Below are 27,380 nucleotides of genomic sequence, written 5' to 3'. Positions count from 1 at the left end.
GCTGGCTGTCTCTATCTCTGTCAAATAAATAAATAAAAATCTTTAAAAAAAAAAAACAGTATAAAAAATATGAATGAAAACCATTAAGGGTTAAAATGAAACCCAGTCTGTAACTAACTACAACCGTCACCTGCTGTAACCGTCCTGTTACAGTGACAGGAGCTAATAAAATTTTCCAGATGTTTTTAAAGTTATAAAAAATTGAAAATTGTCTTCTAATGTTAGGCGAACGGGCCTTGTTTGTAGTACTTGCAGAATATCAAAGCATGTGAACAGGGTTGCTTAATAGGAGGTTTTAGAGAAGCATGGATTGTCATGTGTGCCTGTCCTCTACTAAGTTCCCACCCCGCACATTCAGCCTCGGGTGGGGGTGGGGTTCCCAAGGGAAACTCTGAGCTGCAGAGCCCAACTTAATCCCGTTTCCCAGATTTCCAGCGTTCGAGGGCAGGAATGGTCTTTCCTGGACGGAGCATCTCCTCGCTGCTCTCGGCAGCTCCTCACAGTGTGGTTTCGGATTCCAGCCCTGTCGGGGCTGCTTCCTCTGAGGGTCCTCTTCCAGGCAGTAGCCCTTGTAAGCGGGGCTCCAGAACTGAAACTCTCACCCCAGGTTTGGCTGGCCCAGGGAAGAGTAAGCAGAATAGCCATCTTCCTGTGCTGTCCGGGGAGCAGATGCTTACAAATGCAGCCCCCAAGCATGTGCCTTTCCTGAGGGCTGTGTCGCTGCTCTGGCCAAGAATCTCCGGTTTTTCTGGCTAGCTGTGTTCTACCACATCATTTCCATCTTGTTGGATGAGGGGGTGTGTGTGTGGGGGGGGGGCGTTGTTCTTGTGCGTAGTTAGTTTTCTAGAGGCAAGAGTAGGCCCTGATTTAGTTCCCTAAGTCACTTTCATCTCAATTCTGGCTGTGCCTGGTTTACCTCCCTTGAGATCATCCCTTCAAGGGAACCTGCCCACTACGGAGTATTCTTTCAAGGAGTCATTCCAGGCTGTCCCTCCTGAACTTGTTCACATGCTCTTTGTCCCTTTGCTGACTTAGACAGCTCATGAGACCTTAGCCCTAGCAGGGCTCTCTCCTTTCCTTCCTCTTCCTTTTGGGATACCTAATCAACACCACCTGTGAAGGGTTTTTCCATCAGTTGCTGACTTATCTAAATGACTAGCATTCATCTGTATCTCTACTGGGAACATTTGGAGCTCCTTACACTCCTTATCAGATGCCTTTCTGAAGGCCAGATATTCTGTGTCTGATATTTCCCATATCCACTGGTGGAGGAATCCTACTTTGCAGGTCTTCTCAGTCGTGAGCACTGTCTTTGGTACTAGAGCTGCACAGGTAAGTAAGACATGGTTCTTGCCTCTGAAGAGCTACTGTTCTAGTTGGCAGGGCAAGTGAGTGATGTCAGTACAGGCTCCCAAGTGCCCACGAGGAGGAGCATGCAAAGTGCTGCAGCTGCCTGTGTCGGGGAGAGCTGCACAGAGGACATTTGGGGTGAGTCCTAAAGGATGAGTAGGTGTTTTGAAAGAAAGAGAAGGAAGGAAGGAAGGAAAGAAAAGAAAAGAAAAGAAAAGAAAAGAAAAGAAAAGAAAAGAGGGAAAAACATTCCAGGTGGGGGAAGCAGCATGTGTAGGAACAGGCAGGTATACAGGCCTTCCCTGCGCGGTGTGGACGGCCGCCGGGCTGGGCAGGCCCGGGACGTGGCTCTGACGAAGGCTGGAGGAGCAGACCGTATCTGAGGGCCTCACGTGCGGAGCCGAGGGCTTGGACCTCACCCTGGCGGCAGCTGAGACACTGACGTGGTCTGGGCAGGGCCGCGTGCGGAGCAGGCGGGGGGTGAGCGGCTGCCGGCCGGAGAGCAGAGAGGAAGGCCAGAGGAGCGGGGCGAGTCAGTCAGTGTGAGGCTGTAGGAGGCCGTCTTGTGCTGATTACAGGCCGCCTCCCCGCTTCCTGTCAAGAAACCCGTGAAGCTAACAGACAAAAGCTGACCGCAGCCATTAAGAGGCCAGAAGTAAGCTGACAGTTCTGTGAGAAGCTGGGCGAGCAGAAGGCCGGGACTCCCCCTGTGTCTCTTGTACCGTGGGGCCTGTGGAAGAAGCCTGCTCCTGAACCGCCCTCCGCATAGTTCCGTCTCTGAAGCTGACGTACCAGACGAACCTAAAGGAAGGAGACGGGAAGAGGCTCTGCGTCACGGCCCCTGTCGTGCTGAGCCGGGGACGCTGGAATTGTGCTGACCAGAGACACGGACGGCTCTGCCTTAGCTGAACACCAGAGCCCTGCCCGCGGCCCCCCAGTCCCTGCGGCGTCTTCGTTCTTCGCTCTCTGTGTCCGCTGGGATCTCCAAGACCTGGAGCAGAAGGAGACGGACAGAGACCTGGGGTTTTACCAGTCGTGAGGAGGGGCAAAAGCCCGAGGAACGTGAGCACAGCCCTTGGCGTGTTGCAGTTTCAGGACAGCGGCCTGCGTCGGGTCTCGGGTGTGGCTAGAGAGCGGGAGAGAGCCAGCCGCAGCCCACTCTGCGCAGCTCACCTCTGCCTCTGGCCCCGCTCTCTGCGCAGGAACTCGCGTCTGCTCACTTGATCTGCGGGCCCAGGCCGAAGAGGAGGAGAGCGGCTCATGCCAAGGGCCTAGCAGAGGCATGCGAAGAGGCATCTGTGACGCTCCCTGCTGCAGGCTCCCGACGCGGGGTTGATCTCACTTCCCTTTAAGGATGAAGAACAGGATAAAGAAGGGGGCCTGTAAAAAGCTGCCAGATAATGGAGGGGAAAGAATAGCCTTAAAGACTAAGAAAATGATTCACTGCAAGAAACCGAAGAACCTTTTAGACCAATGTCTAGGGTACTCAGAAGAAATGAAGAACTTCCTTTGTGCGCCAGGAGCAGGGCTGTCATGAAAGGGAAGACTTGGTGAAGGGAGGCGGAGGAAATAAAGCCCTGCACGGGAACCCAGGGGGCGCCAGCAGAAGTAGATCTGGGTTGAACGCAGGAGCAAGACTCAACTCGGGGTGCTGGGCGCTGTTGACCATCTCTGGATTCACCTCAGTCCACGGCTCCTTTTTACCATTGTAAATTCCATTCTTTTCCATCCTAAACTCATTCCACACAGCGGAGGCAAAGTACAAGTAATGGAGTTGTAAGATTTGACTCATTGAAGGGCTTCGTGGGCCTTGCAGTAAAGCCTCCCTCCCTGGCCTTTCTTCCAGCGTTGTGTTGAGACCATCATCAGATTTATCCGTAGTTGCCAGCGTGTCTGGAGAATGGTAGTTGCCCCCCTGCTACGCACTTCTACTCCATCCTAATACTAGAATTTCTAGTGTCTGGCTGGGCCTCTGGCCACCTAGAAAATGCACGCATTCCCCAGCTTTCCTTGCAGCTGGCCAGTGGGAATGTCCTGTGCATCTTCTGGAAAGTATCCTGCTGTCTAGAATGTGGGTGTTGTGGCTAGAGCACAAGAAACCATGTGGAGGCAAGAACAGGAAACCTGGAAGGAGCCAGGCTGCCGATGCTGCGAGCATGCCGTCGCAGCGTTGGACCGGCTGCCTCTGCGCATCTTTTATGTGGGAGAAGAATCTTGCTTTAGTCACTAGTGTGTGGAGTTTTCTCTTATGCGTAACCCAGCGAAGTCATGGTGCTAACCGGCTAGTGTGGTTGTGAGAGCTTCCCAGTGTGTTCACACGGTCTTTCAGAATCTCAGGCTGTAGATTCGTGCCTTCTCTTTTCTCTGACTTCTCGAAACGTGCCTTCCTAACGTCTGGGTGTACACTTTGATGATGCCAAGTCATTTCTTTCTTCATTTTCCTGAATTCTAAAGTAAAGGGTGTTGTTTTTTTTTTTTCCAGCCCAGTTTCCTTATATTTCTGTTTTCTAGTCCGTTCCTCCTCCTCATGGAACGGAAAAAGCCGGGAGTACACCTCTGCCTTTTCATACAGTGTTAGCCCTCCTTTGCAGGTGTCAGCTTGCTTCCAGGTGAACGTGGCCCTTCTGCTTTATCCTTAGCCCAGTACCCACCCGCATTCCCGTGTCCCAAGTACGTCATCCAAAAACTGCTTCCTGAGGGTACTTGCGCAGTTACCTCCTCGCTATTTATACCACTCAGATCTCTGTTTCTCTTCTAAAAGGATGAGAGCTGGTTTGAGATAGCTGACTGCATGCTTAAATTTGCCTTTTCTTTCTTGAAATCTTTGTGATACAGCAGAAATAGGAATACAAGAATAAGTACGGTGCCCTCAGAAGTCACGGAAATACCATTTGTGGGCGCCTGTCTCTCCCTGGGTAAGATGCTAGGCCCAGTAGCAGCCCACAGTTTTGAGAAGTGAGCTGGCCTTGTCCGTGTGAGTGTCGACTGTGCCAGTCACCCTTCCACGCTTAAACGGCCATTCCTGTGGCCCCCGCTCCAGGAAGGTAAGTGTGGCTGTTCTCCAGGCAGGGAGACCCTGGTGGAACCAGGGACTGGCACCTGGTTGGCAGACCCACAGTGACCTGTCGGGAGGGCTCTTCCAATGCAGCTGCCATGCGGCACCCTTGAGGTTGGCTTCCTCTGGATGGACAGGCAGACAGGAGCTGGGGGAATGGAGCGGACACTGGGAAAAGCAGAAACACTGAGAGAGAGGTGTGAGCCATGCGGCCTGCGAGAGCGCCTGGCTCGTGCCTAGAGCCTCATGTCCATCTCTGAGCCGCTTCTGTGCCCCACATCCAGTCTGCATCTGTCATTAGACTCAGCCTTGAGAAACTGAAGCCCCAGTGCCGTGAGGCAGGGCTGCGCAAGGGGGACACAGCCACGCTGTTTGTTTAGACATCGTCTGTAGCTGCTTTCACGCTACAGTGGCAGAGTGGAGTGGTTGTGACAGAGTCTGCCTGGCTCACAAAGCCTAAAACACTTGTCATGTGGCCCTTCACAGAAAAAGTTTGCCAAACTGAGGTATCCATTGTGTATGCTGAATTGACGTCCTCTGATGCATCTGGAATGGCTACGTTATGTACCATCCTTGGGAGAATTGAGAGTCACTCAGGTGGTTTTCTGTGTTCTGTGACTCAGGAGTGGTTCTGTTTCTTGAACTAACAGAACAGATGTCATGTAGTAAGTCTTGGCTGTTCTCTGTCCCATCCTGGACACATTCTCTAGAAGGCCAGCACACTTCTGATGTGGCTGGGGCCATCTGGGAACGGTCCACTCCGTTCTCCTGCCGAAGCCACTGTCCCTTGTGAGTGTCTTCCTTTCAGCCCAGGGCTGCCTTCCTCCTCTTCCTGTGGCATGGCTCCGAATCTTCTCTGGAGTCCCACCTGCCCGCCCCCCGCCCCATGTAGGGTGAGCTCTTGCACATCTCCAGTGGAGCCCTTCCTCCTCCTCTCCTGGGTCACGTTGATCTCTGCCCGGTCTGATCTGGCTGGGTTTTTGTTCCTGGGAAGCCGCTTCTCCAGAAGGGGTGAATGCACTCTCTGTGGGGAGCCTCGTACTCCACAGGTAGTTTCAGTGGAGCCAGTGTCCCCCACTTCTGACCAGTTCTCCATTCTTACCTGTTTCTGTCAGGTGGCGATTCTCTTCTTTCCGACTGATTAGAATATCTTGCATTTCCTAGTTTTGAATTTCTGTTGCTGCTGCTTTTGCCTACCGAGGAACTCTCTGTTTGTACTGCTTAGGGAGCTGACCTTTGGGCTTTGTCCCCACTGTAACCGTGGCCATCAGCTTGCGGTAACATGCTACATGTACATGCATTTCCCTCTGACAGGGAGAGACAGATAACCCCAGTAACGTAATCCCAAGGTAGGGAATGTTCTTCACCTGAGGCCACTGGGATTCACAAAGGCCGGGTGAGTAGCAGGCACACAGCCTCGGCCAGCTGTTAGGCCTGTGCTCCATGAGCCTTAGTGTTACTGGTCTCCTGAGTGACCTTGTGCCCTAGAGGGAGGAAGATCAAGCAGCCACGAAGGTAAATCCAGTGTGATTTGCTCCCTCTTCTGCCTCTCCCCAACTTTAATCATTTCACCAAGATGAAGTGTATTTGTTTATTTTTTCAAGAATTGCTTTACATTTATTTTAAAAATTGTTTTTTTTTTAAGGTCTATTAGATCATCCAAGCTCTCTGAAAACACAATTATTATTGGTGTAGTACGCAGGTAAGCGCTCATTTGTTTTGAGGTTGAAGTTCAGGTGTCAGTGTGGTGCTTGCTCTTAGCAGGGGCCTAACAGTTTGTGGGCTATGACAGGTGTGACTCTTTTTAGTTTGGCATTTTCTTCCTTCTTATTTTCTGTCACTTCGCCAGTTAACTCCCTGGTGGGAGTTTCTGCTCTCCTGTGAGGTTTTCTGATTTTGCACTGCCATTCACTTTAGAAATAGGCAAACCCTGAGAGCCTTCCATTCCTAAAATGTTACCCAGGGGCACCTCCCACGGGCTTTCTGACTCCCCAAGTATCTATAAAGGTTTGATTTATATATAAACGGGGGAGATCTTATATTTCATCCTGAAATTGGAGGTAAGGAAAGAATGTTAGGAGAAGGGCAGTATTCAAATAAATGTTATTTAGCATATATACTTTTGTAGATAGAAGAAAGGATTCTTTGTCTTTTAAATTTTTTTCTAGAGCTTTTAGGGAGAAGAGTTTTTTGTTTGTTTTGTTTTTTTAAGAAACTGGAAGTAGGATAAAATGGGGAAGAATTTAAATGAAATTTTTACATATCAAATAGATAACGTGATTACTTCTGTATTCCAGCTGTTAGTGCAAAATCTCCATATTTCAAGCACTGCCAAAAAGTGACATAGAGAACTAAAACAGAAAACTATTTTCAATTTTATATTTCTGATTGGTATATTAATGTAATTCATTGAAAAGTATTTGACATATGACAGTCCTAGTATTACGTAAATTAGTGAATAAAGAGATGAGCTGTAATTGATAAAAATGGTCTCTAACCCTTTACTATGTTCTTCTGAAGGACGGATAGAGAAGAGTCATCTGTGATGCCCCTCATTGCTGCTGGCTTTACAAGGGTATGTACCCACCTCTTTGTTATGCGAGTATAATTCAGCATGAGAAATTAAATTTTATCTCCATTGAGAGCCAGCAAAAGTTTTGAATTCATTTGAAGAAAAAACTTTGTAGTCCTTGTACTGTTACAGTTTGGTTTAACTTTAGAACTTGATAATCTTAATAACCTACACTTTATGTTTTTACTCTCTCAAAATTATGCCTGCTAAAAGTCATCTAAACATCATAAAATCTCTTTAATGACATACTAATTAAGAGTTATGCCATACGATGTGGTGTTAAAACACTAACATGTATATATGCAACTTGAAAGGCAGTTCAAGGATTCTGGAAATGAGGCAGCCCAAACGTGACTCCCTCTCCACCCCCAGCACCCATCTGTTGTTTTTCCCTAAGCCAAAAGGTTTCTAAAGGCTTTGGTCAGCTGGTTGTCAGTCAGCCTTGGGAATCACGATGGAGAGAACTTAAGTCTGATCTGGGGCAGATTTGTGGCCTGAATTTATATCTGGGAGGTAGTCAAGACACCCCACGCCACAAATTTAAAGTGGTTCTAGGTGGGATCGTACTCCTGGGTACCTGGCAGAAGCAAATACAGATCCTCTCCAGAGCAAGACACCTTCATCTCTGGCCTCAGAGAATCTCTGCGAGTAATTGCTCCAAGGCAGCAGGTAGCATTCCACGGAAGCTGAGCAGTCCACAGGAGATGAGGCATTGCGAGTAAGAACTGGTAGGGGAAAGGCAGCAGAAACACCCCCACAGCCCACAGACACCAGAATTATCAGACTCAAATTATAAAGCAGTTATGCTTACTATATGTAAAGAATAAAAGACAAGCTTGCGAATGTCTGCAAGAAATAGGAAAACTAAAAAGTGACACAGGAAATTCTAAGCAGAACATAATTGAATTTTGAGAAATGAACACATTATAACTGAAAATTTTAAAACTTAGTAGGTCTGAAGAAATTATCCAGCATGTAGTACAGAGATTCAATAATAGAAAATAAGTTAGGGAGGTTAGGAAGTGTGGAGGACAGAGTGTATAATTTAACATATATGTAACTGGAGTTCCAGGAGGAATGGGAGAGAGAACGGGACAGAGGCAATATTTGAAGAGAATTTCCCAGAACTGATGAAAGACTGTAGTCCATAGATTCAGACATTCCAACAAATTCGAAGTAAATAAAAAGAAGACACATCATAGTGAAAATCTCGCCAGAGGAAAAAAAAGATTACCTTCAGAAGAAAGCTGACTAACAGCTAGCTTCTCAGCAGTGATAAAGGGAAAATAGAAAATAGTGGGATAATGCTTTCAATGTGATAACTGCTCACCTAGAGTGGTAACCCGAGCAGGAAGGCTGTTACGAATGAAGCTGACATACTTTCAGCAATATGGAAACTGAGAGAGTTTGTACAGGCTGTGCTTCAAGCAGGAGGTGATTCCCAAGCAGTAGTCTTGAAATGCAAGAAGGAATGAAGCCAGGAAATGCCGACTATGGGGGTAAATACAAACACACATTTACTGTATAAAACAGTCATAGTAATGTCTAGTCTGATTAGAGATGACAGCAGGAGAAGGACATATGCCCTTGCAGGGCATAAAATTCAAAGGCCTGTTTCCCCAAGTCCCTGTCTGAGGCAAAGAATTGAGAAAGGATTCCACTGATACAACAGATGGACTCGAACAGAAACTTGAAGAGGAGGGAGGAGGGATGAAGTGGAGGGAAGTGGGGAGCAGTGAACCTGCCCTGCCCACGTGCCTGCCTACTGCCTTCCTGTCTCTGCAGCCCTCCCTCTTTTCCCTGCGCACGCACACACTCACGTGTGCGTGAATGACCTGCAATAGAGCTTGATTTATAGTTAGAGAACATATGAAATGTAAGTAAAATATAATCTATATCTATGTAGGTGTCATGGTAGACCTAATAGGAAAAACACAGACTGGAATGGATAATACTCTCCTAACAGAGGGGACATACCAAAAGAAAAATTTGAACAATAGGTCAGTCTTAAAATTCTAGTCTATCTTAGCAAATGTAGGCGTTTTCAAGGTTTGTGGGGAGGAGATGGAGGTAAAAGCTTTCTCAGGGCCTTATCTAGTAAACGTGGGGGCGGGGAGTGGGCAGTGAAGGTATCCCGAAGTTTTCATCTGGGAAATGTGCAGACTAGAATATTTGTTCTCTGGGAGATAGTCGATTCTAGGGGTGATTGGCATCTTGTTTTCAAATAATAGTAAAGAAATCTATGTTGGCCTTTGAGATCAGTGAGAAGGAAGGTAGCCATTAATAGAAAAGTTTAACCTTCCAGATTCATATGAAATTTACAGCAACTTGGTCAAACTGGCTGACACAAGGAAGAGGAAGCAACAGTGTGAAACCAGTCATGAAGACCCAGTAAGATAAAAGGAGTAAAATCAAATGCATGTGAACGGACTAATTTCTCCCATTTTTTAAAAGATAGGCTGCTGGACTGGATTATTAAGTGTAGTTATATGACACTTCTAAGATAAAGTGATAAAAGTTTAGTAATAAATGAGCAAAGATAGCAAGTAAATGCAGACAAAAAAGAACACAGAAATTCCAATAATAACATGCAATAATATGGAACTTCAGATTTTACTTTATACACACACAATTTCATGTAAAACATACAATAGATAATTATTACATAGTTTTGTGGTTCCCCCCTTTTTTTTAAACAACCCCCAAAACATACACCCATAGCAGCACTTACGCCCATTCCCTCACCTCCACTGATCGTATTAAGTGGTCTGAGAACAACCACGTCAGCTGGGCAGAGCGGGGAGTGTTTCAGTACAGAATCCGGGGTTGGAAGTTTGGATCACCTCTTGCTAGTGGATCCTAGATCATGCCCCACCTTCACACAAGGAGAAAAACTGTCCCAGCTGACTTTGAAGATCTTTTGTTACTACTCTTGAGCTTCAAAATTGGCGGGTGTTTTTTGTTTTTTTGGGTTTGTTTTTTTTTTTTTGGTTTTTTTTAGCAAGGACCTCTGAAGCTTCCACTTTCTAGTGAAACTTGGGGCTAGATGGTGTGCCCTGGATTCTTCCTTACCGACAGCCATAACCAGAAGTCATAACGCTTTATGTTTGTATGAGGGCTCTTTGAAAGGGCATAGATGCGTGTTGGGAATGTGTGTGTTTGAAACTCCCCACCAGGAAGTGCCCTGGCACAGCGGTGGGGACTGGGGAGCTCAACCTGGAGAAGGGATAGCAAACCTCAGTCCTTCTGTTTTCTTAGTATAATCGAGCGAACATGAAATTAACTTGAAAATGCAAGAGTGGCTGATGCCCACGTTCTCCGCCCTCTCACCCACACACTCGGTCAGGGTGTCCTCTGAAGCCTTTGCTAGAACCCCCCTCAGGTGCACGTCCCCAAGCACAGAAGCTTCAAAGTAGTCATTACAGAGGTGCATGACCTGGCGAATCAGGAGGCAGCAGCAGGCTCGCCATTTTGTAGATGATGACTTCAAGTAGAAGGCCAGTCCTCAGAGACCACAAGTGAAAACTAATCTTTAAGCAGAGTCCCGTGCCTTCACATAACAACAGGATTCTGAGGTGACAGAGGGCATGGTGACTCTCCCAAGTCCCATGGCTGGTAGGCAGTGGTGCCAACCCTTGTGTCAGCCCTAGACCTGAAAGCCAACCCTGCAGTGGGGTCTCTGGGCTTCAGGGGGCAATTAGTTGTTTTATGGGTTAGCGCCATCGTTCAAGATTTTGGGATGGATGGAGACCGCTTGCTTCCTCAGTTGGACTTGGTAGCAGCTGAGCATTTGCTCACTAATATCTGAAAGGTTCAGGCTTGGTGTATCTCAGTGCTGGTTATGCATGAGAACCCCCCGAAAAGCTTCCCTAGAGTCTCTTCCGGGTGGTGTTGGGCGGGGCCTGCACATTGGTATTAGTTCGTAAGATTGCAGGTGATTCTAACAGCAGCCCGGGGTTGAGAGCCACCAGCTGGGGCCCAGCAAGGTGGGTGTGATAAAGGCTCTGGAAAAGCAAGGTTGAGTCAGCTCAGGAGTCCATAGGCTTTGTGGCCTGGCCCCCCGCCGGGATGGGGTAGGGAGAGGAGGCTAGCTGCTGCTGAAGGAGGAGGAACGGTAGCCTGTTTCCCAAGCGTCCCGGGACCCCGTGCCCTTCTCTGCCCTCCATGCCTCGTGGAATCCTTGGGACATACGTGAAAGTTGGAGAAGGGCTGGGAAGAATGGATGTTCAGAAGCAGAGCAGAAGTAGTGAGGGGGAGGGGCAGGCAGCAGGGGCAGGATGCTCTACATTGGGTTCCATGTGCTCATTTTGTCACTTTGATGTCTGCCTTTGGGGTAAAGAAGTTTGGATATATACATTCAAACTAATACCGACGTGCAGATATGTATACATTCATATACATGTGGTTGCCTGCCTGCAAGGCCATTTATAAATTCACTTGTCTCCACGTCCCAAGATCTCACCTGCAAAGCAGGTGAGGCCAGCCAGGCCTCTTGGACAGCTCCAGTCCCCACCCATTGTCTTCTGGCAGCAGCACAAGCACTGTGCCCAGGAATCTTCTCCCTGTTCCTGCCCAGTCAGCGGTAGGCGCCCATGTGGGTGGATGGCCTTCTCAGGTGTTCTGTGGAGTTGGGGCTGACTAGGAATGGATAGCAGGGCCAGCACTCTCCTCCTCTCTCAGTAGATGAGAGCTGCTAGGCATGGCAACTCTCTGACTTCTGTGAGTGAGAAGGGCTATGTTTTGGCCTGTGGGTTAGGGACCACCATGCCCATGGCCAGCCGTCCTTGCCTCCTCCCCTCCCCTCCCAGGGACAGCAGTCACCGTACTCTGTGGTCATACACCAGTTTGCAGTTAGAGCACTTTCGCCCACTGCCTCGCTTGGTTCTCACAGTCATCTGCGGTGGCTACGAGCAGGATAGTCTTGTTCTGCAAGTGAGAAAGCCAGCCCAGGAGAGATGGGTGCCTCATTTAGGGTCATACGGTTTATAAGGCATGAACCTGGGGCTGGATTATTAGTTTGCTTTGATACGCAGACAAGGTCCTGATCACTGTTTAAATGGGGGGCTATTCACCTTCACTGTGGCAGAGGCAGGAGCTCTTTGAAGGGCCCCTGTTCCAGACTGGTCTGGCTTTGGCTGGAAGGTGGTGGCCTGCAGAGGCCCTGCCCTGCCTCTTAGGCTTCAGCCTCTCCTCCTCGCCGGTAGAGTATTAGCCATGCACTGAGCGGGTGAAAGCAAGATCTGGTCATAGAAGTAGGGTTGAGTAAATGTCCCCAAATATTTCTTCCACCTGAATGGAACTATGTGACAGAACACAGTCACTTCTAAGGTGTCTTCGTGGAGCACGTAATTTGGTGGAATGGGTCCACGCTTCTCAGAACCGTGTAGTATGCTCCGTGGTGAGATGCTCCCACGCTGTAAACGTTATTATACGAGGTAGTCGTTGTCCACAGCGGTAGGAGCTACTGGGCAAAGCCATGGCTCTGCCGGCACCTCTGACGTGGAGGGCCGTCTTTGATGGCTAGGTTGAGCCGTGGTTAGAGGGGAGTGTAGGAAAATGTCGCCTGGGGTTCCCTTTGTGAAATACTGGTGCAAAGTGCAAGCGTGTGTGTGTTTACTATGAGTTCGAACACCTGTCAAGAGGACAGCGTACTGCCCTTACTCTGGAAGTTAATGTAAATAGGACTTCAGTTAAATAAATTTCTTCCTTCTACATATTCTAGCCTCTGACAGTGACATGCAGACAGCCAAAATCCTCTTCCTCAAACAAAGCCTTCTTAAGTGCTGCCTTCTTAACAGTTAATTTGGAATCCACAGGTTTTCGTCTCTCAGTCCCTGTTCATCACTACAGATAGCGTATTTTTTAGATTCCAGTTACCCACTTGAGAAGTCTGTTAAAGAGTTATTTTTTGGCTATAAAGATGCACATTTGTTTATCCACAAAATCTCCTTTCTCTTTGTAGAGGTATGTGGAAAACCCCAGCCTCATGGCCTGTTACAATGAACTGCTCCAGCTGGAGTTCGGAGAGGTGCGGTCCCAGCTAAAACTCAGGTAATTCACCCCGCCCCTTCTGGAATGCCCACGCCACACCACGCAAGGCAGCTTTGCAAGTAAGGTCTTGGGTTGTGGCTCTTTGGCTCTAACTGACCTCCTGCTGAAGTGGGAGGGGGTGGTGACCTGGCAGCTCTCCTTGTACAAGACTTGGGTCTGCCTGGGTGACTGAGTGGTCACGTTAGTGATGGGAGACTCACACTTAAAGATGGGGCTACAAAAGAATAGTAGACAAGAAAGCAGGTGGTGAAGTATATACTGAATTATCTGTTTTGTTTTTTAAGAAAAAAATACTTGTGTACACACCCCCAGCCTACCAACATTAGTAACCTTTGCCAGGTGACATGTTTTCTTCTCCACAGATAAGCATTTTGTAATTTGCTCCTGAGCAAGTTGTTTTGTTTTTTTAAGTGAGTATAAACTTAGTTCCTTATACAATAGGAAATGCAAAAAATTAGTAAAGTTATAGGACTTTGACAGAAGGAGAAAAAGTCAGCAGCTCTTTGTCATCCTAGGTTTCTTCCTTGGGTGATCTGCTGTTCTTTAATATTTCCAGGGATCAAGGGGAGAATGAAATCACTGTTGGTATATGCCCAGGGCAGAGGTAAGGGGGTCAAGCCTTGGAAGAGGGAGATTAGCAGGGACCAGCACAGGGTTCCACATGCAGGGAAGGAAAGTACTTCATTGACCAAAGGAAATGAAGCTTGAGGTACCAGAGAAGTTCTGATGAACAGACATGTTTCAAGGCTAGTGAAGTGTCCAAAAGAGTGCTGTTGCCGGATTTTGCCAGGAAACTGAGGTCGATGGCTGCCTTGAGGCCCGCTCCTCCCTCCCTCTGGATGCAGCTGCAGCATCCTATGGTGAATGAGGCTACCAGCCACTCTGAGAGTAGAGCGGAATTTTGGAGCAGTCAGGATGCAGCAGCTGTCACCCAGGGAGATGAAGTGACAGATCTGAGACCTCACAGGCAGCACACAGCACAGAGAATCCTTCAGCTTGTAATCAGCCTTTTCCAAACTGCAGTTTGTCGCTCCTCCATCCCTAAATCTCACAACCTCTGACCTTTCCTTCCTGAATACCTTAGCTTAGTGAATACAGCACCATCTCCGCTGTGGTCCTAGACTGAAGCCACTGTGTCCCCTTCACACATCCCCAGCTCTGGTCACTNAGGCCCGCTCCTCCCTCCCTCTGGATGCAGCTGCAGCATCCTATGGTGAATGAGGCTACCAGCCACTCTGAGAGTAGAGCGGAATTTTGGAGCAGTCAGGATGCAGCAGCTGTCACCCAGGGAGATGAAGTGACAGATCTGAGACCTCACAGGCAGCACACAGCACAGAGAATCCTTCAGCTTGTAATCAGCCTTTTCCAAACTGCAGTCATTGTCGCCTCCTCCATCCCTAAATCTCACAACCTCTGACCTTTCCTTCCTGAATACCTTAGCTTAGTGAATACAGCACCATCTCCACTGTGGTCCTAGACTGAAGCCACTGTGTCCCCTTCACACATCCCCAGCTCTGGTCACTCACCCAGTCCTCCTGATTTTGCTTCCTGAGTATCTGTGGAATATGCCCACTTACCTTCCTCTTTAGGCGGCCCACACAGCTCTCAGTGGTGCACCTTCTGCTTACCTCTCTGTCCCCATCTGTCATCATGCCCTGCTTTGTTCTTTGCATCAGCTGACAACCAAAGAGAGAAGAGTCCATTATCAAGGGCAATAGGAAGATATGAATGGAAGGGGAAATGTGGGACTAGAGAGTTGGGAGAAATCCAGACTTGTTCTGCTGGATGTTAAAATGTGCTAACAAGCTATAACAAGCACCTTTGTGTTACTGCTAGATCACTAAACTGGAATGTAAAGTGTAGAAATAGACTTGAGTGTATTTAAGAATTTAGCATATGATCAACATGGCAGCTTAAATCAACATGGAAAAGGACAGACTTTTCAGTGAATAGAATTGTGACAACTTGTTAACTGTTTGGAAGGAAAATTAAGTTATATCTTGATCTAACACCCAACCCCAAAATAAATTCCAGTGACTTAGAGAATTGATGTTAAAAAGTAGGGCTACATGAGTACTAAAAATATAAGTGAACATATGTAATTGGATGATGAAGTCTTTTTAAATCCAGCATGGCATAAAAGCCAGATTGGGTAAAGGAAGAGAGTCAGATTAAACAATATATAAATGTTAAGCTTGTTTGCAGTTTTTTTTAAACCCTAAAAATGTTACATTTTTATTTTTATTTTATTATAAAGATGCATTTATTTATTAGAGAGAGAGAGAGCATGATCAGGAGGGGCAGAGAGAGAGAGGGAGAGAGAATCTCCCCCTCGGTAGAGCCCGGTGGGGGGCTCAATCTCATGATCCTGAGATCATGACCTGAGCCAAAACCAAGAGTCAAGTGCTTAGCTGACTCTGTCACCCAGGCACCCCAATAATGTTACGTTTTTAGATAAATAACATAATGGGGAGAATATATCTGTAACATAGGACAGACCGATTAATTTCCCGTATATGTAAAGGGCTGTGTTGGATCAGTTGAAAAATGGAAACATCCAATAGAAAAAATTTAAAAAGCTGTGATTAAGCAGTTCACAGGAGATATTAATGGCCAGTAAACGTGCAAAGATAGATATTTGACTTCACTAGTAATCAAAGAAATGCAAATGAGAATGATATACTATTATTTACCAACTCTGCAAAAATTTTAGAAAGAATGATAAAACCAAGTAGGGCTTCTCACAGATCCATCTCCTCTAAGCTTGTTATATCAGAGTTGGGAACTTCTTTCTCATTGTTTTTTGTTTTTGTTTTTTTTTTAAATAACACCTTTACTGATGTTTAATTCACATTTCATCACTTGATTTTTATATACCAAGAAATAAAAGTTAATTTCTATTGGCTAAGCTGCTTTGTCTTGTTTAGTGAGATAGTTTATTAATACCAGGAATAATGTAAAAGCATTGCTATTGTTAGTTTCCTTAATATTGTCTTTGTATTTTATGGACAAGTAGGCAGTTGCTTTCTTTTCTTTCATCTTCTGAGGCATAGTTCTTCTGAGAACTAAATTGAAAGCAACCTAAATGTCCTATCATGGGGGATTTGTTGAATAAATTATGGTATAACTTTAATAAAACAGTGCCATTTCTTTTCAGCTTCAAGTAGTTCCTTTAACATTTCTTGTAAAGCTGATGGTGATTTTGTGGTGATGAACTCCTTTAGCTTTTGCTTATCTGGAAAACTCTTTGTCTCTCTGACTGTTCTGAATGGCAGCCTTGTCAGAGTATTCTTGGTTGCAGGTTTTTTCCTTTCAGCACCTTGAATAAGTTATGCCACTCTCTTCTAGTCTGCAGAGTTTCTGCTAAAAAAATCAGATTTCTTCCAGCTGAAAAGAAATGGCACTAATTAATAACAAAAAAATACATGAAAGTAAAAATGTCACTGGAAAAGATAAATACATAGTGAAGGTAGCAGATTAATCACTTATAAAGCTAGTGTGAAAGTCAAAAGACAAAAGTAGTAAAATTAAGGAAAGCTACAGTAAAGAGTTAAGGGATACATAAAATAGTGCAAAATGTGACATCAAAAACAGAATGAGGGGTTAGTAAAAATGTATCATTGGAATATGTTCAAATTTAAGTTGCTATCAACTTAAAATAGACTGTTAAATACATAGGACAGTATATGTGAACTTCATGGTAACCACAGAGCAAAACTTACAGCAAATACACAAAAGAAAATGAGAAAGAAATCTAAACATACACTAAAGAAAGTCATCAAACCAGAAAGAAAGAAAGAAAGAAGAAAGTAACAGAGAGGAACTACAAAAACATCCAGAAAACAGTGGACCAAATGGCAATAAGTACTTAACCAGTAATTACTTTAAATGTTAATAGACTATATTCTCTGATCAAAAGGCATTATATTTGAATTAAAAATTAATAATTTTCAAAAAGACTCGGAGGAGTTAAGATGGTGGAGGAGTAGGGGACCCCTTTTTCGACTGGTCCCCTGAGTCGAGTTGGATAAGTACCAGACCATCCTGAACATTCACGGAATCAGCATGAGATGCAGGAAGATACATCTGGATCTCTACAAATGAACATCTCCAGCACTGAGTATTGAGGTATGAAGTGGGGAGCCATGAAACCGCGCACAGATATCGGAAAAAAAAACAGAAGAGGGAGGGAGCTGCCGCATTTGAGCTCCAGGAAGCGGTAGCCACCTGCACGGGGGAGCGGGTGGACCTGCGGACCAGCACCCGTGAGAGAGCAGACTGAGACCGTGAGCCGGGGAATGCGCGCGAACAGACTGAAACGGAGCTCCGGTCTGCTCACTGCAACCAGACTGGGACTGGGAGCTCTAGAGCGCGTGGGGGGGGGCTGGCAGCTGGCAGTGTTAGAAACACAAAGGACAGAGATGTGCTGGCCCTGGAAGTGAGGGCTGGGACACTGGTTGTGGGGCTCACATCCCGGGACGCTGCAGGGTTGAGCAGCACCAACAGAAACAGAGTTAAAGTGGTCAGAACATGGTCCGCGATCCCTCTGTTCTGAGACAGAGGCTGAGATTCGGCCACTGCTGCTCTCTCAGAAGAGGCAGAGCAAACCACCAGGGAAAGCCGCCAGAGAACAAAAGCCTGGAAATACGGGCTCACAGTGTGCCCATGCCCATCCCCCCTTGCAGGGGACACGGAGACTCTACCCAAACAGGGTTGCCTGAGCATCGGCATGGGGGGGGCTGGCAGCTGGCAGTGTTAGAAACACAAAGGACAGAGATGTGCTGGCCCTGGAAGTGAGGGCTGGGACACTGGTTGTGGGGCTCACATCCCGGGACGCTGCAGGGTTGAGCAGCACCAACAGAAACAGAGTTAAAGTGGTCAGAACATGGTCCGCGATCCCTCTGTTCTGAGACAGAGGCTGAGATTCGGCCACTGCTGCTCTCTCAGAAGAGGCAGAGCAAACCACCAGGGAAAGCCGCCAGAGAACAAAAGCCTGGAAATACGGGCTCACAGTGTGCCCATGCCCATCCCCCCTTGCAGGGGACACGGAGACTCTACCCAAACAGGGTTGCCTGAGCATCGGCATGGCTGGCCCCTCCCCCAGAAGGCAGGCTGAAAAATCAAGAAGCCCACATCCCTAAGGTCCCTATAAAACAAGTGCGCACTGCCTGGGTCCCGGTTAATAATTTGGGCTCTGGACAGCCCCGCAACCTCTCCTCATCAGAATGATGAGAAGGAGAAATCCCCCCCAGCAAAGAAAAGACAGTGAGTCTGTGGCCTCTGCTACAGAACTAATGGATATGGATATAACCAAATTATCAGAAATGGAATTCAGAGTAACAATGGTCAAGATGATGTGTAGACTTGAAAAAAGTATTAATGAAAATGTTAATGAAAATATAGAATCTCTAAGGGCGGAAATGAGAGCAAATATGGCAGAAANGAGAAAGCGTTGCTGAGAATATAGAATCCCTAAGGGCAGAAATGAGAGCGAATCTGACAGAAATTAAAAATTCTGTGAACCAAATGCAGTTAAAACTAGAGGCTCTGATGGCCAGGGTGAATGAGGCAGAAGAACGTATCAGCAAATTGGAGGATGCGTTAGTAGAAGAGNAAAAAAATCCACTCTCAAGAATGTAGGTTACAGGAGATTACTGACTCTATGAAACATTCCAATGTCAGAATCATCGGCATCCCCGAGGGGGTGGAGAAAAACAGAGGTCTACAGGAGATATTTGAACAAATTGTAGCTGAAAACATCCCTAATTTAGGAAAGGAAACAAGCATTTGCNAACAAGCATTCGTGTCCAAGAGGCAGAGAGGACCCCATCCAAGCTCAACCAGGACAAACCTACGCCACGGCATGTCATAGTGCAATTCGCAAATATTAGATCCAAGGATACAGTATTGAAAGCGGCCAGGGCAAAGAAATTTCTCACGTACCAAGGCAAAGGTATCAGGATTACGTCAGACCTGTCTACAGAGACCTGGAATGAGAGAAAGGCTTGGGGGGGCATTTTTAAAGCTCTTTCAGAGAAAAACATGCAGCCAAGGATCCTTTATCCAGCAAAGCTGTCATTCAGAATTGATGGAGAAATAAAGACGTTCCAAAATCGCCAATCATTAACCAATTTCGTAACCACGAAACCAGCCCTACAGGAGATATTAAGGGGGGCTCTATAAAGGTAAAAAGGCCCCAAGAGTGATACAGAACAGAAAGTCACAATCTGTAGAAACAAAGACTTTACTGGCAACATGGCATCATTGAAATCATCCAATAATCTCTATCAATCTAAATGGCTTAAACTCTCCCATAAAACGCCACAGGGTTGCAGATTGGATAAAAAGACATGACCCATCCATTTGCTGTCTACAAGAGACTCATTTTGAACCCAAAGATGCATTCAGACTTAGAGTAAGGGGATGGAGTACCATCTTCCACGCAAATGGACCTCAAAAGAAAGCTGGAGTAGCAATTCTCATATCAGATAGACTGGATTTTAAACTAGAGGCCATAGAGAGAGATACAGAAGGGCACTATATTATTCTTAAAGGAAGTATTCAACAAGTGGATATGACAATTATTAATATATATGCCCCCAACAGGGGAGCAGCAAGATACACAAGCCAACTCTTAACCAAAATAAAGAGACATATAGATAAGAACNGAACCATATGATCCTCTCAATTGATGCAGAAAAAGCATTTGACAAAATACAGCATCCTTTCCTGATTAAAACCCTTCAGAGTGTAGGAATAGAGGGTACATTTCTCAATCTCATAAAAGCCATCTATGAAAAGCCTACTGCAAGCATTATTCTCAATGGGGAAAAGCTGGAAGCCTTTCCCTTAAGATCAGGAACACGACAAGGATGCCCACTCTTGCCACTATTATTCAACATAGTACTAGATGTCCTTGCAACAGCAATCAGACGACAAAAAAGGATCAAAGGTATCCAAATCGGCAAAGAAGATGCCAAACTGTCTCTCTTCAGAGATGACATGATACTCTATATGGAAAACCCAAAGGAATCCACTCCCAAACTATTAGAAGTTATAGAACAATTCAGTAAGGTGGCAGGATACAAAATCAATGCCCAGAAATCAGTTGCATTTCTATACACGAATAACGAGACTGAAGAAAGAGAAATTAGGGAATCCATCCCATTTACAATAACACCAAAAACCATACGTTACCTTGGAATTAACTTAACCAGAGACGTAAAGGACCTATATCCTAGAAACTATAAATCACTCTTGAAAGACATTGAAGAAGACACAAAAAGATGGGAAAATATTCCATGCTTATGGATTGGAAGAATTAACATAGTTAAAATGTCCATACTACCCAGAGCAATCTACACTTTCAATGCTATCCCGATCAAAATACCGAGGACATTTTTCAAAGAACNCGTTACCTTGGAATTAACTTAACCAGAGACGTAAAGGACCTATATCCTAGAAACTATAGATCACTTTTGAAAGATATTGAGGAAGACATAAAAAGATGGAAAAATATTCCATGCTCATGGATTGGAAGAATTAACATAGTTAAAATGTCCATACTACCCAGAGCAATCTACACTTTCAATGCTATCCCGATCAAAATACCGAGGACATTTTTCAAAGAACTGGAACAAATAGTCCTTAAATTTGTATGGAACCAGAAAAGGCCCCGAATCTCCAAGGAACTGTTGAAAAGGAAAAACAAAGCTGGGGGCATCACAATGCCGGATTTCGAGCTGTACTACAAAGCTGTGATCACAAAGACAGCATGGTACTGGCACAAAAACAGACACATAGACCAATGGAACAGAATAGAGAACCCAGAAATGGACCCTCGGCTCTTTGGACAACTAATCTTTTATAAAGCAGGAAAAAACATCCAGTGGAAAAAAGACAGTCTCTTCAATAAATGGTGCTGGGAAAATTGGACAGCTACATGCAAAAGAATGAAACTTGACCACTCTCTCACACCATACACAAAAATAAACTCCAAATGGATGAAAGACCTCAATGTGAGACAGGAATCCATCAAAATCGTAGAGGAGAACATGGGCAGCAACCTCTATGACATCGGCCAAAGCAACCTTTTTCATGACACATCTCCAAAGGCAAGAGAAACAAAAGATAAAATGAACTTGTGGGACTTCATCAAGATAAAAAGCTTCTGCACAGCCAAGGAAACAGTCAAAAAAACTAAGAGGCAGCCCACGGAATGGGAGAATATATTTGCAAATGATACTACAGATAAAAGACTGGTATCCAAGATCTACAAAGAACTTCTCAAACTCAATATGTGAGAAACAAATAAACAAATCATAAAATGGGCAGAAGATATGAACAGACACTTTTCCAATGAAGACATACAAATGGCTAACAGACACATGAAAAATGTTCAAAATCATTAGCCACAGGGAAAATCAAATCAAAACCACACTAAGATACCACCTTACGCCAGTTAGAATGGCAAAAATTGACAAGGCAAGAAACAACAATTGTTGGAGAGGATGCGGAGAAAGGGGATCCCTCCTCCATTGTTGGTGGGAATGCAAGTTGGTACAGCCACTCTAGAAAACAGCGTGGAGGTCCCTTAAAAAGTTAAAAATTGAGCTACCCTGTGATCCAGCCATTGCACTACTGGGTATTTATCCCAAAGATACAGACGTAGTGAAGAGAAGGGCCATATGCACCCCAATGTTCATAGCAGCTTTGTCCACAATAGCTAAATCATGGAAGGAGCCAAGGAGACCTTCAACAGATGACTGGATTAAGAAGTTGTGGTCCATATATACAATGGAATATTACTCAGCTATCAAAAAGAACGATTTCTCAACATTTGCTGCAACATGGACGCCACTGGAGCAGATAATGCTAAGTGAAATAAGTCAAGCAGAGAAAGACAATTATCATATGGTTTCTCTCATCTATGGAACATAAGAACTAGGAAGATCGGTAGAAGAAGAAAGGGATAAAGAAAGGGGGGGTAATCAGAAGGGGAAATGAAGCATGAGAGACTGTGGACTCTGAGAAGCAAACTGAGGCCTTTAGAGGGGAGGGGGGTGGGGAAATGGGATAGGCTGGTGCTGGGTAGTAAGGAGGGCACGTATTGCATGGTGCCACTGGGTGTTATACGTAACTAATGAATCATGGAACTTTACATCAGAAACCAGGGATGTACTGTATGGTGACTAACATAATATAATAAAAAAAAAACATTAAAAAAAAAAGACTCATCTGTGTGCCTGCCTACAAGAGACTCACTTCAGAAGTAAGGGTACACACAGAATGCAAGAGAAGGGATGGAAAAAGATACTCCATGCTGGTAACAAAAAGAAATCTGGTGTAACTATAGTCATATGAGACAAAATAGACTTTAACACAAAGGCTGTAATAAAAGAAAAGGGCATTACATAATGATAAAGAGGTCAACCGAACAAGAAAATACAACATTTATAAATATATATAGATCCAACATAGGAGCACCAAAATACATAAAGCAAATATTAACAGACACAAAGGAAGAAATTGACAATACAATCATAGTAGGGGACTTTAACACCCCACTTAAATCAGTGGATAGATCATCCAGACAGAAAATCAATAAGGGGACATTGGTCTTAAACAGCATGGTCATTAGACCAGATGAACCTAATAGATAATATACAAAACCTTTCATCCAAAAGCAGCAAGATACATATTCTTCTCAAGCGCACATGCAGCATTCTCCAGGATAGATCATGTTAGGCCACAAAAGAAGTCTCAGTACTTTTAAGAAGATTGAAATCATAGCAAGGATCTTTTCTGACCACAGTGGTGTAAAACTAGAAATCAGTTACAAGAAGAATACTGGAAAAACCACAAAAACGTGGAGAATAAGACAACACGCTACTGAACAACCAATGAGCCATCAAAGAAATTGAAAGAGGAATTTTTTAAAAAGCTCAGGAACAAATGAAAAAAGAAATGCAACACACCAGAATCTATGGGATCGCAGCAAAAGTGGTTCTAGAAGAGAAGTTCGTAACAATACAGGCCTCCCTGAAGAAGCAAGAAAAATCTAAAACAATAACTTTATGCCTAAAGCAACTAGAAAAAGAAGAACAAACAAATCTTCAAAGTTAGTGGAAGGAAGGAAATACTAATGATCAGGGCAGAAGTAAATGGAGATGAAAAAGAGCAGTGGAACTAAGAGCTGGTTCACTGAAAAGATAAAATTGATGAACCTTTAGCTGGACTCACCAAGAAGAAAAGAGAGGGCTCAAGTAAATAAAATCAGAAATGAAAGAGAACTTAGATACCACAGAAATACAAAGAATCATAAGAGACAACTATGTACAATTATATGCAAACAAATTAGAAGGAATAGATAAATTCCTAGAAACATACAATCACGACTGAATCATGCAGAGATAGAAAATCTGAATAGACCAATTACTAGTAAGGAGATTGAATCAGTCATCAAAAACCTCCCAACAACAGAGTCCAGGACCAGATGACTTCACTAGTGAATTCTACCAAACATTCAAAGAATTAATACCAGTCCTTCTCAGATTCTTCCAAGAAACAAAAGAGGGAACTCTTCCAAACTCAATTTATGAGACCAGTATTACCCTGATACCAAAACCAGACAAGGATGCCACAAAATAGTAAAATGATAGGCCAATATCCCTGATGAACATAGATGTAAAAATCCTCAACAAAATATCAGCAAACTGAGTTCAGCAATACATTTAAAGGATCGTTTACAGGGACGCCTGTGTGGCTCAGTCAGCTAAGTGTCTGCCTTCCACTCAGGTCATGAGCCCAGGGTCCTGGGATCGAGTCCCACATTGGGCTCCTTGCTCAGCAGGGAGCCTGCTTCTTCTCTGTCTGCCACTCTCCCTGCTTGTGCTCTCGCTCTCTCTGACAAATAAATAAATAAAATCTTTAAAAAAAAAAAGGATCATGTACCATTTATTCTGGGGATACAAGGATGGTTCAATCTACAAATCAATTAACATGATACACCACATTACCAAAATGAAAGCTAAAAATCGTATGATCATCTCAGTAGATTTGACAGAATACAACATCCGTTCATTATAAAAAGAACTCTCCACAAAGTGGGTATGGGGGAATGTACCTCAATGTAAGAAAGCCAAAATATGACAAACTCACAGATGACACCATACTCATTGGTGAAAAGCTGAAAGCTTTTCTTCTAAGATCAGAAGCAGGTTAAGAACCCCCCCCACACACACACACACATACACACTTTTATTTAACATAGTACTGGAAGTCTTAGCCAGAGCAATTAGCAAGAAAAAGAAAAAGGCATCCAAATTACAAAGGAAAAGGTAAAACTATCACTATTTGCAGATAAAATGGTACTATTATAGAAAACCCTAAAGATACCACCAAAAAGCTACTACAACTAATAAACGATTCACTGAAGTTACAGGATGCAAAATCAGGACACAAAATTCCATTGCATTTCTATACAGCAATAATCTATCCAAAAGAAAAATAAATCCCATTTATAATTGCTTCAGAAAGAGTAAAATACCTAGGAATAAATGATCAAGGAGGTGAAAAACCTGTAGTACACTGAAAAGTATGAGACACTGATAAAAGAAATTGGAGACTACACAAATAAATGGGGAAATAAACCATGCTCATGGATTGGAATAATTAATTTTGTTAAGATGTCCATAATATGCAAAGCAATCTGCAAATTCAGTGTAATTCCTATCAAAATTCCAGTGACATTTTCCACAGAAGTAGAATAATCCTGAAAACTTGTATGAAACAACAAAAGACCCTGAATATGGAAAGGAATCTTGAGAAACAAGAACAAAGCTGAGGTATCATGCTCCCTGATTTCAAACTATACTACAAACCTATAGTAATCAGAACAGTACGGTACTGGCACTAAAACAGGCACATAGATCAATGGGATGGAATAGAGAGCCCAGAAATAAACTCATGTTTATATGGTCAGTTAACCTACAACAAAAGAGGCTAGAATATACAATGGGGGAAAGGACAGTTTTTTAAATAAATGGTTGTTAGGAAAACTGGACCACTATCTTAACCATATACAAAAATTAACTCTGAATACATTAAAGACTTATATGTAAGATCTGAAACCAAAAAACTTCTAGAAGAAAAATAGGTAGCAATCACCTTGACACTGGTTTTAGTGATGATTTTTTTTTGGGGGGGGATCAAACTCCAAAGGCAAGTGCACAAAAACAAAAATAAACAAATGAGACAACATCAAACTACAAAGCTTTTGCACAGTGAAGGAGGCCATCCACAAAGTGAAAAGTCAACCTATTGCATAGGAGAAGATATTTGCTAATCACATATTCACTAAGAGTTAATATCCAAAATATATAAAGAATTCATACAACTAAATAACAACAACAACAACAAAAAAACCCTGAGAATTGGGTGGAGGATCTGAATAGACATTTTGTTCAAAGAAGACAGATGGCCAACAGGCACATGAGAAGATGCTCAAGGTCACTAATCCTCAAGGAAATTCAAGTCAAAATCACAGTGAGATAGCACTTTATACCTGTCAGAATAGCTAAAATCAAAAACACAAGGAACAGTAAATGTTGACAAGGATGTGGAGAAAAAGGAACCTTCGTGCACCATTGGTAGGAATGCAAATAGGTGCAGCACTGTGGAAAACTGGAGTTTCCTCAAACAGGTTAAAAACAGAATCACTGTGTGACCCAGTAATTCCACTACTGGATATTTACCCAAAGAATACAAAAACACTAATTCAAAAAGATAGTATGCACTTCTCTGTTTACTGCAGCATTATTTACAATAGCCAAATTATGGAAGTAACCCAAGTATCTAGGTAAATGGTTAAAAAAGATATTTTATATATATATATACACACACACACACACACACACACACACATATATATACATACATATATATACATATACCCATATATATACATATATATGTAAATAATACTGTATTTATTGAAAATACTGTATTTATTGAAAAAAATCCACATGTAAGTGAACCCATGCAGTTTAAACCCATGTTGTTCAAGGGTGAGCTGTATTGTATTAACTTTGTATGGTGATGGATGATAACTAGACTTGCTATGGTGATCTTTTGCAATGTGTACAAATGTTGAATCACTATGTTTTACACGTGAAACTAATAGAACATTATACGTCAACTACATTTCATTAAAAAAGAATTATCTTTCTGGTAACTCTGTAAAAATTATGTTGTGATATGAATAGGCAATCAAAGCTTATACTGCCAGATATATACGAAAAATGTCCTATAGATATGTATCAGGTGGTTTATTAATAAAATTACAGTTGACCCTTGGGGCGCCTGAGTGGCTTGGTTGGTTAAGTATCTGCCTTCGGCTCAGGTCATGATCTTGGGGTCCTGGGATTGAGTCCCATGTCGGGCTCCCTGCTCAGGGGGGAGTCTGCTCGAGATTCTCTCTCTCTCTCTCTCTCCATTTGCCCCTCCCCTGCTCGTGCTCATGTTCTCACACACTCTCCCTCTCTCAAGTAGATAAATAAAATCTTTTTAAAAAAAATTACAGCTGACCCTTGAACAACATGGGTTTGAACTGCATAGGTTCACTTATACGTGGATTTTTTTCAATAAATAGAGTACTATAAATGTATTTTCTCTTCCTTGTCTTTTTAATAACATTTTCTTTTCCCCAGCTTACTTTATTGTGACGATACAGTATATAACACATATAACACAAAATCCGTTAATTGACTGGTTATGTTATGGATAAGGCTTCCGGTCTACAGTGGGCTGTTAGTACTTAAGTTTCTGGGGAGTCAAAAGTTATATGCAGATTTTTGACTACACAGGGGGTCAGCACTCTTAACCCCTGCCTTATTCAAGGTTAACTGTATGGTTATTTTTCTGGATTTTGTGATGATTATTATCTTTTTAAGTTTGTAATTTCCTGGATTTTTTTCCCCTCATTCCAAATATATATTCTCTTTTACATAAAGAAAAATAATAGCTACAAATGACTGACCACCTCCTTTCTGTCAGACTCTGTGCAGGATTCCTAATTCTCTTCTCTCATGTGGTCCTCGGGAGGGCTCTTCAGATGGGGAGAAGGGAGACTGGGGAGGTTCAGTCCCATGCATGGGGTCCCAGAGCTGGGGAAGGGCTGTGATTTGGCCTGGCGTGTATCCCACCCCGGTCCTCACACTGGAAGGGGGGGCACCCGTTGTGTGTAGTCATGGTCCCGAGTAGCATGGTTGTGGAAAGTGTTTTTTTCTTTATGCTTTTTAGTATTTCCCTCCTTTTTCTTGAGTTAGTATTTGTTACTTTTATCATCAAATG

The 27,380-nt window shown here is 43.9% G+C and overlaps 1 protein-coding gene across 2 annotated transcripts in view; it reads left to right on the top strand.

Annotated features, from left to right (window-relative positions):
• Window positions 1-27,380, top strand: part of PDE8A (phosphodiesterase 8A) — a 169,472-nt gene that overhangs the window by 74,924 nt on the left and 67,168 nt on the right. For both annotated transcript variants that reach the window (XM_034667834.1, XM_034667833.1), the window contains exons 4-6: window positions 6,051-6,107; window positions 6,926-6,980; window positions 12,940-13,028. In XM_034667834.1, coding sequence (XP_034523725.1) covers window positions 6,051-6,107; window positions 6,926-6,980; window positions 12,940-13,028 — 201 coding nt within the window. The remainder of the gene's footprint in view (window positions 1-6,050; window positions 6,108-6,925; window positions 6,981-12,939; window positions 13,029-27,380) is intronic.

This window comes from Ailuropoda melanoleuca, chromosome 9 (assembly GCF_002007445.2).
Source record: "Ailuropoda melanoleuca isolate Jingjing chromosome 9, ASM200744v2, whole genome shotgun sequence".
NCBI lineage: Eukaryota > Metazoa > Chordata > Mammalia > Carnivora > Ursidae > Ailuropoda > Ailuropoda melanoleuca.
This window is presented reverse-complemented; position numbering and strand designations above follow the sequence as displayed.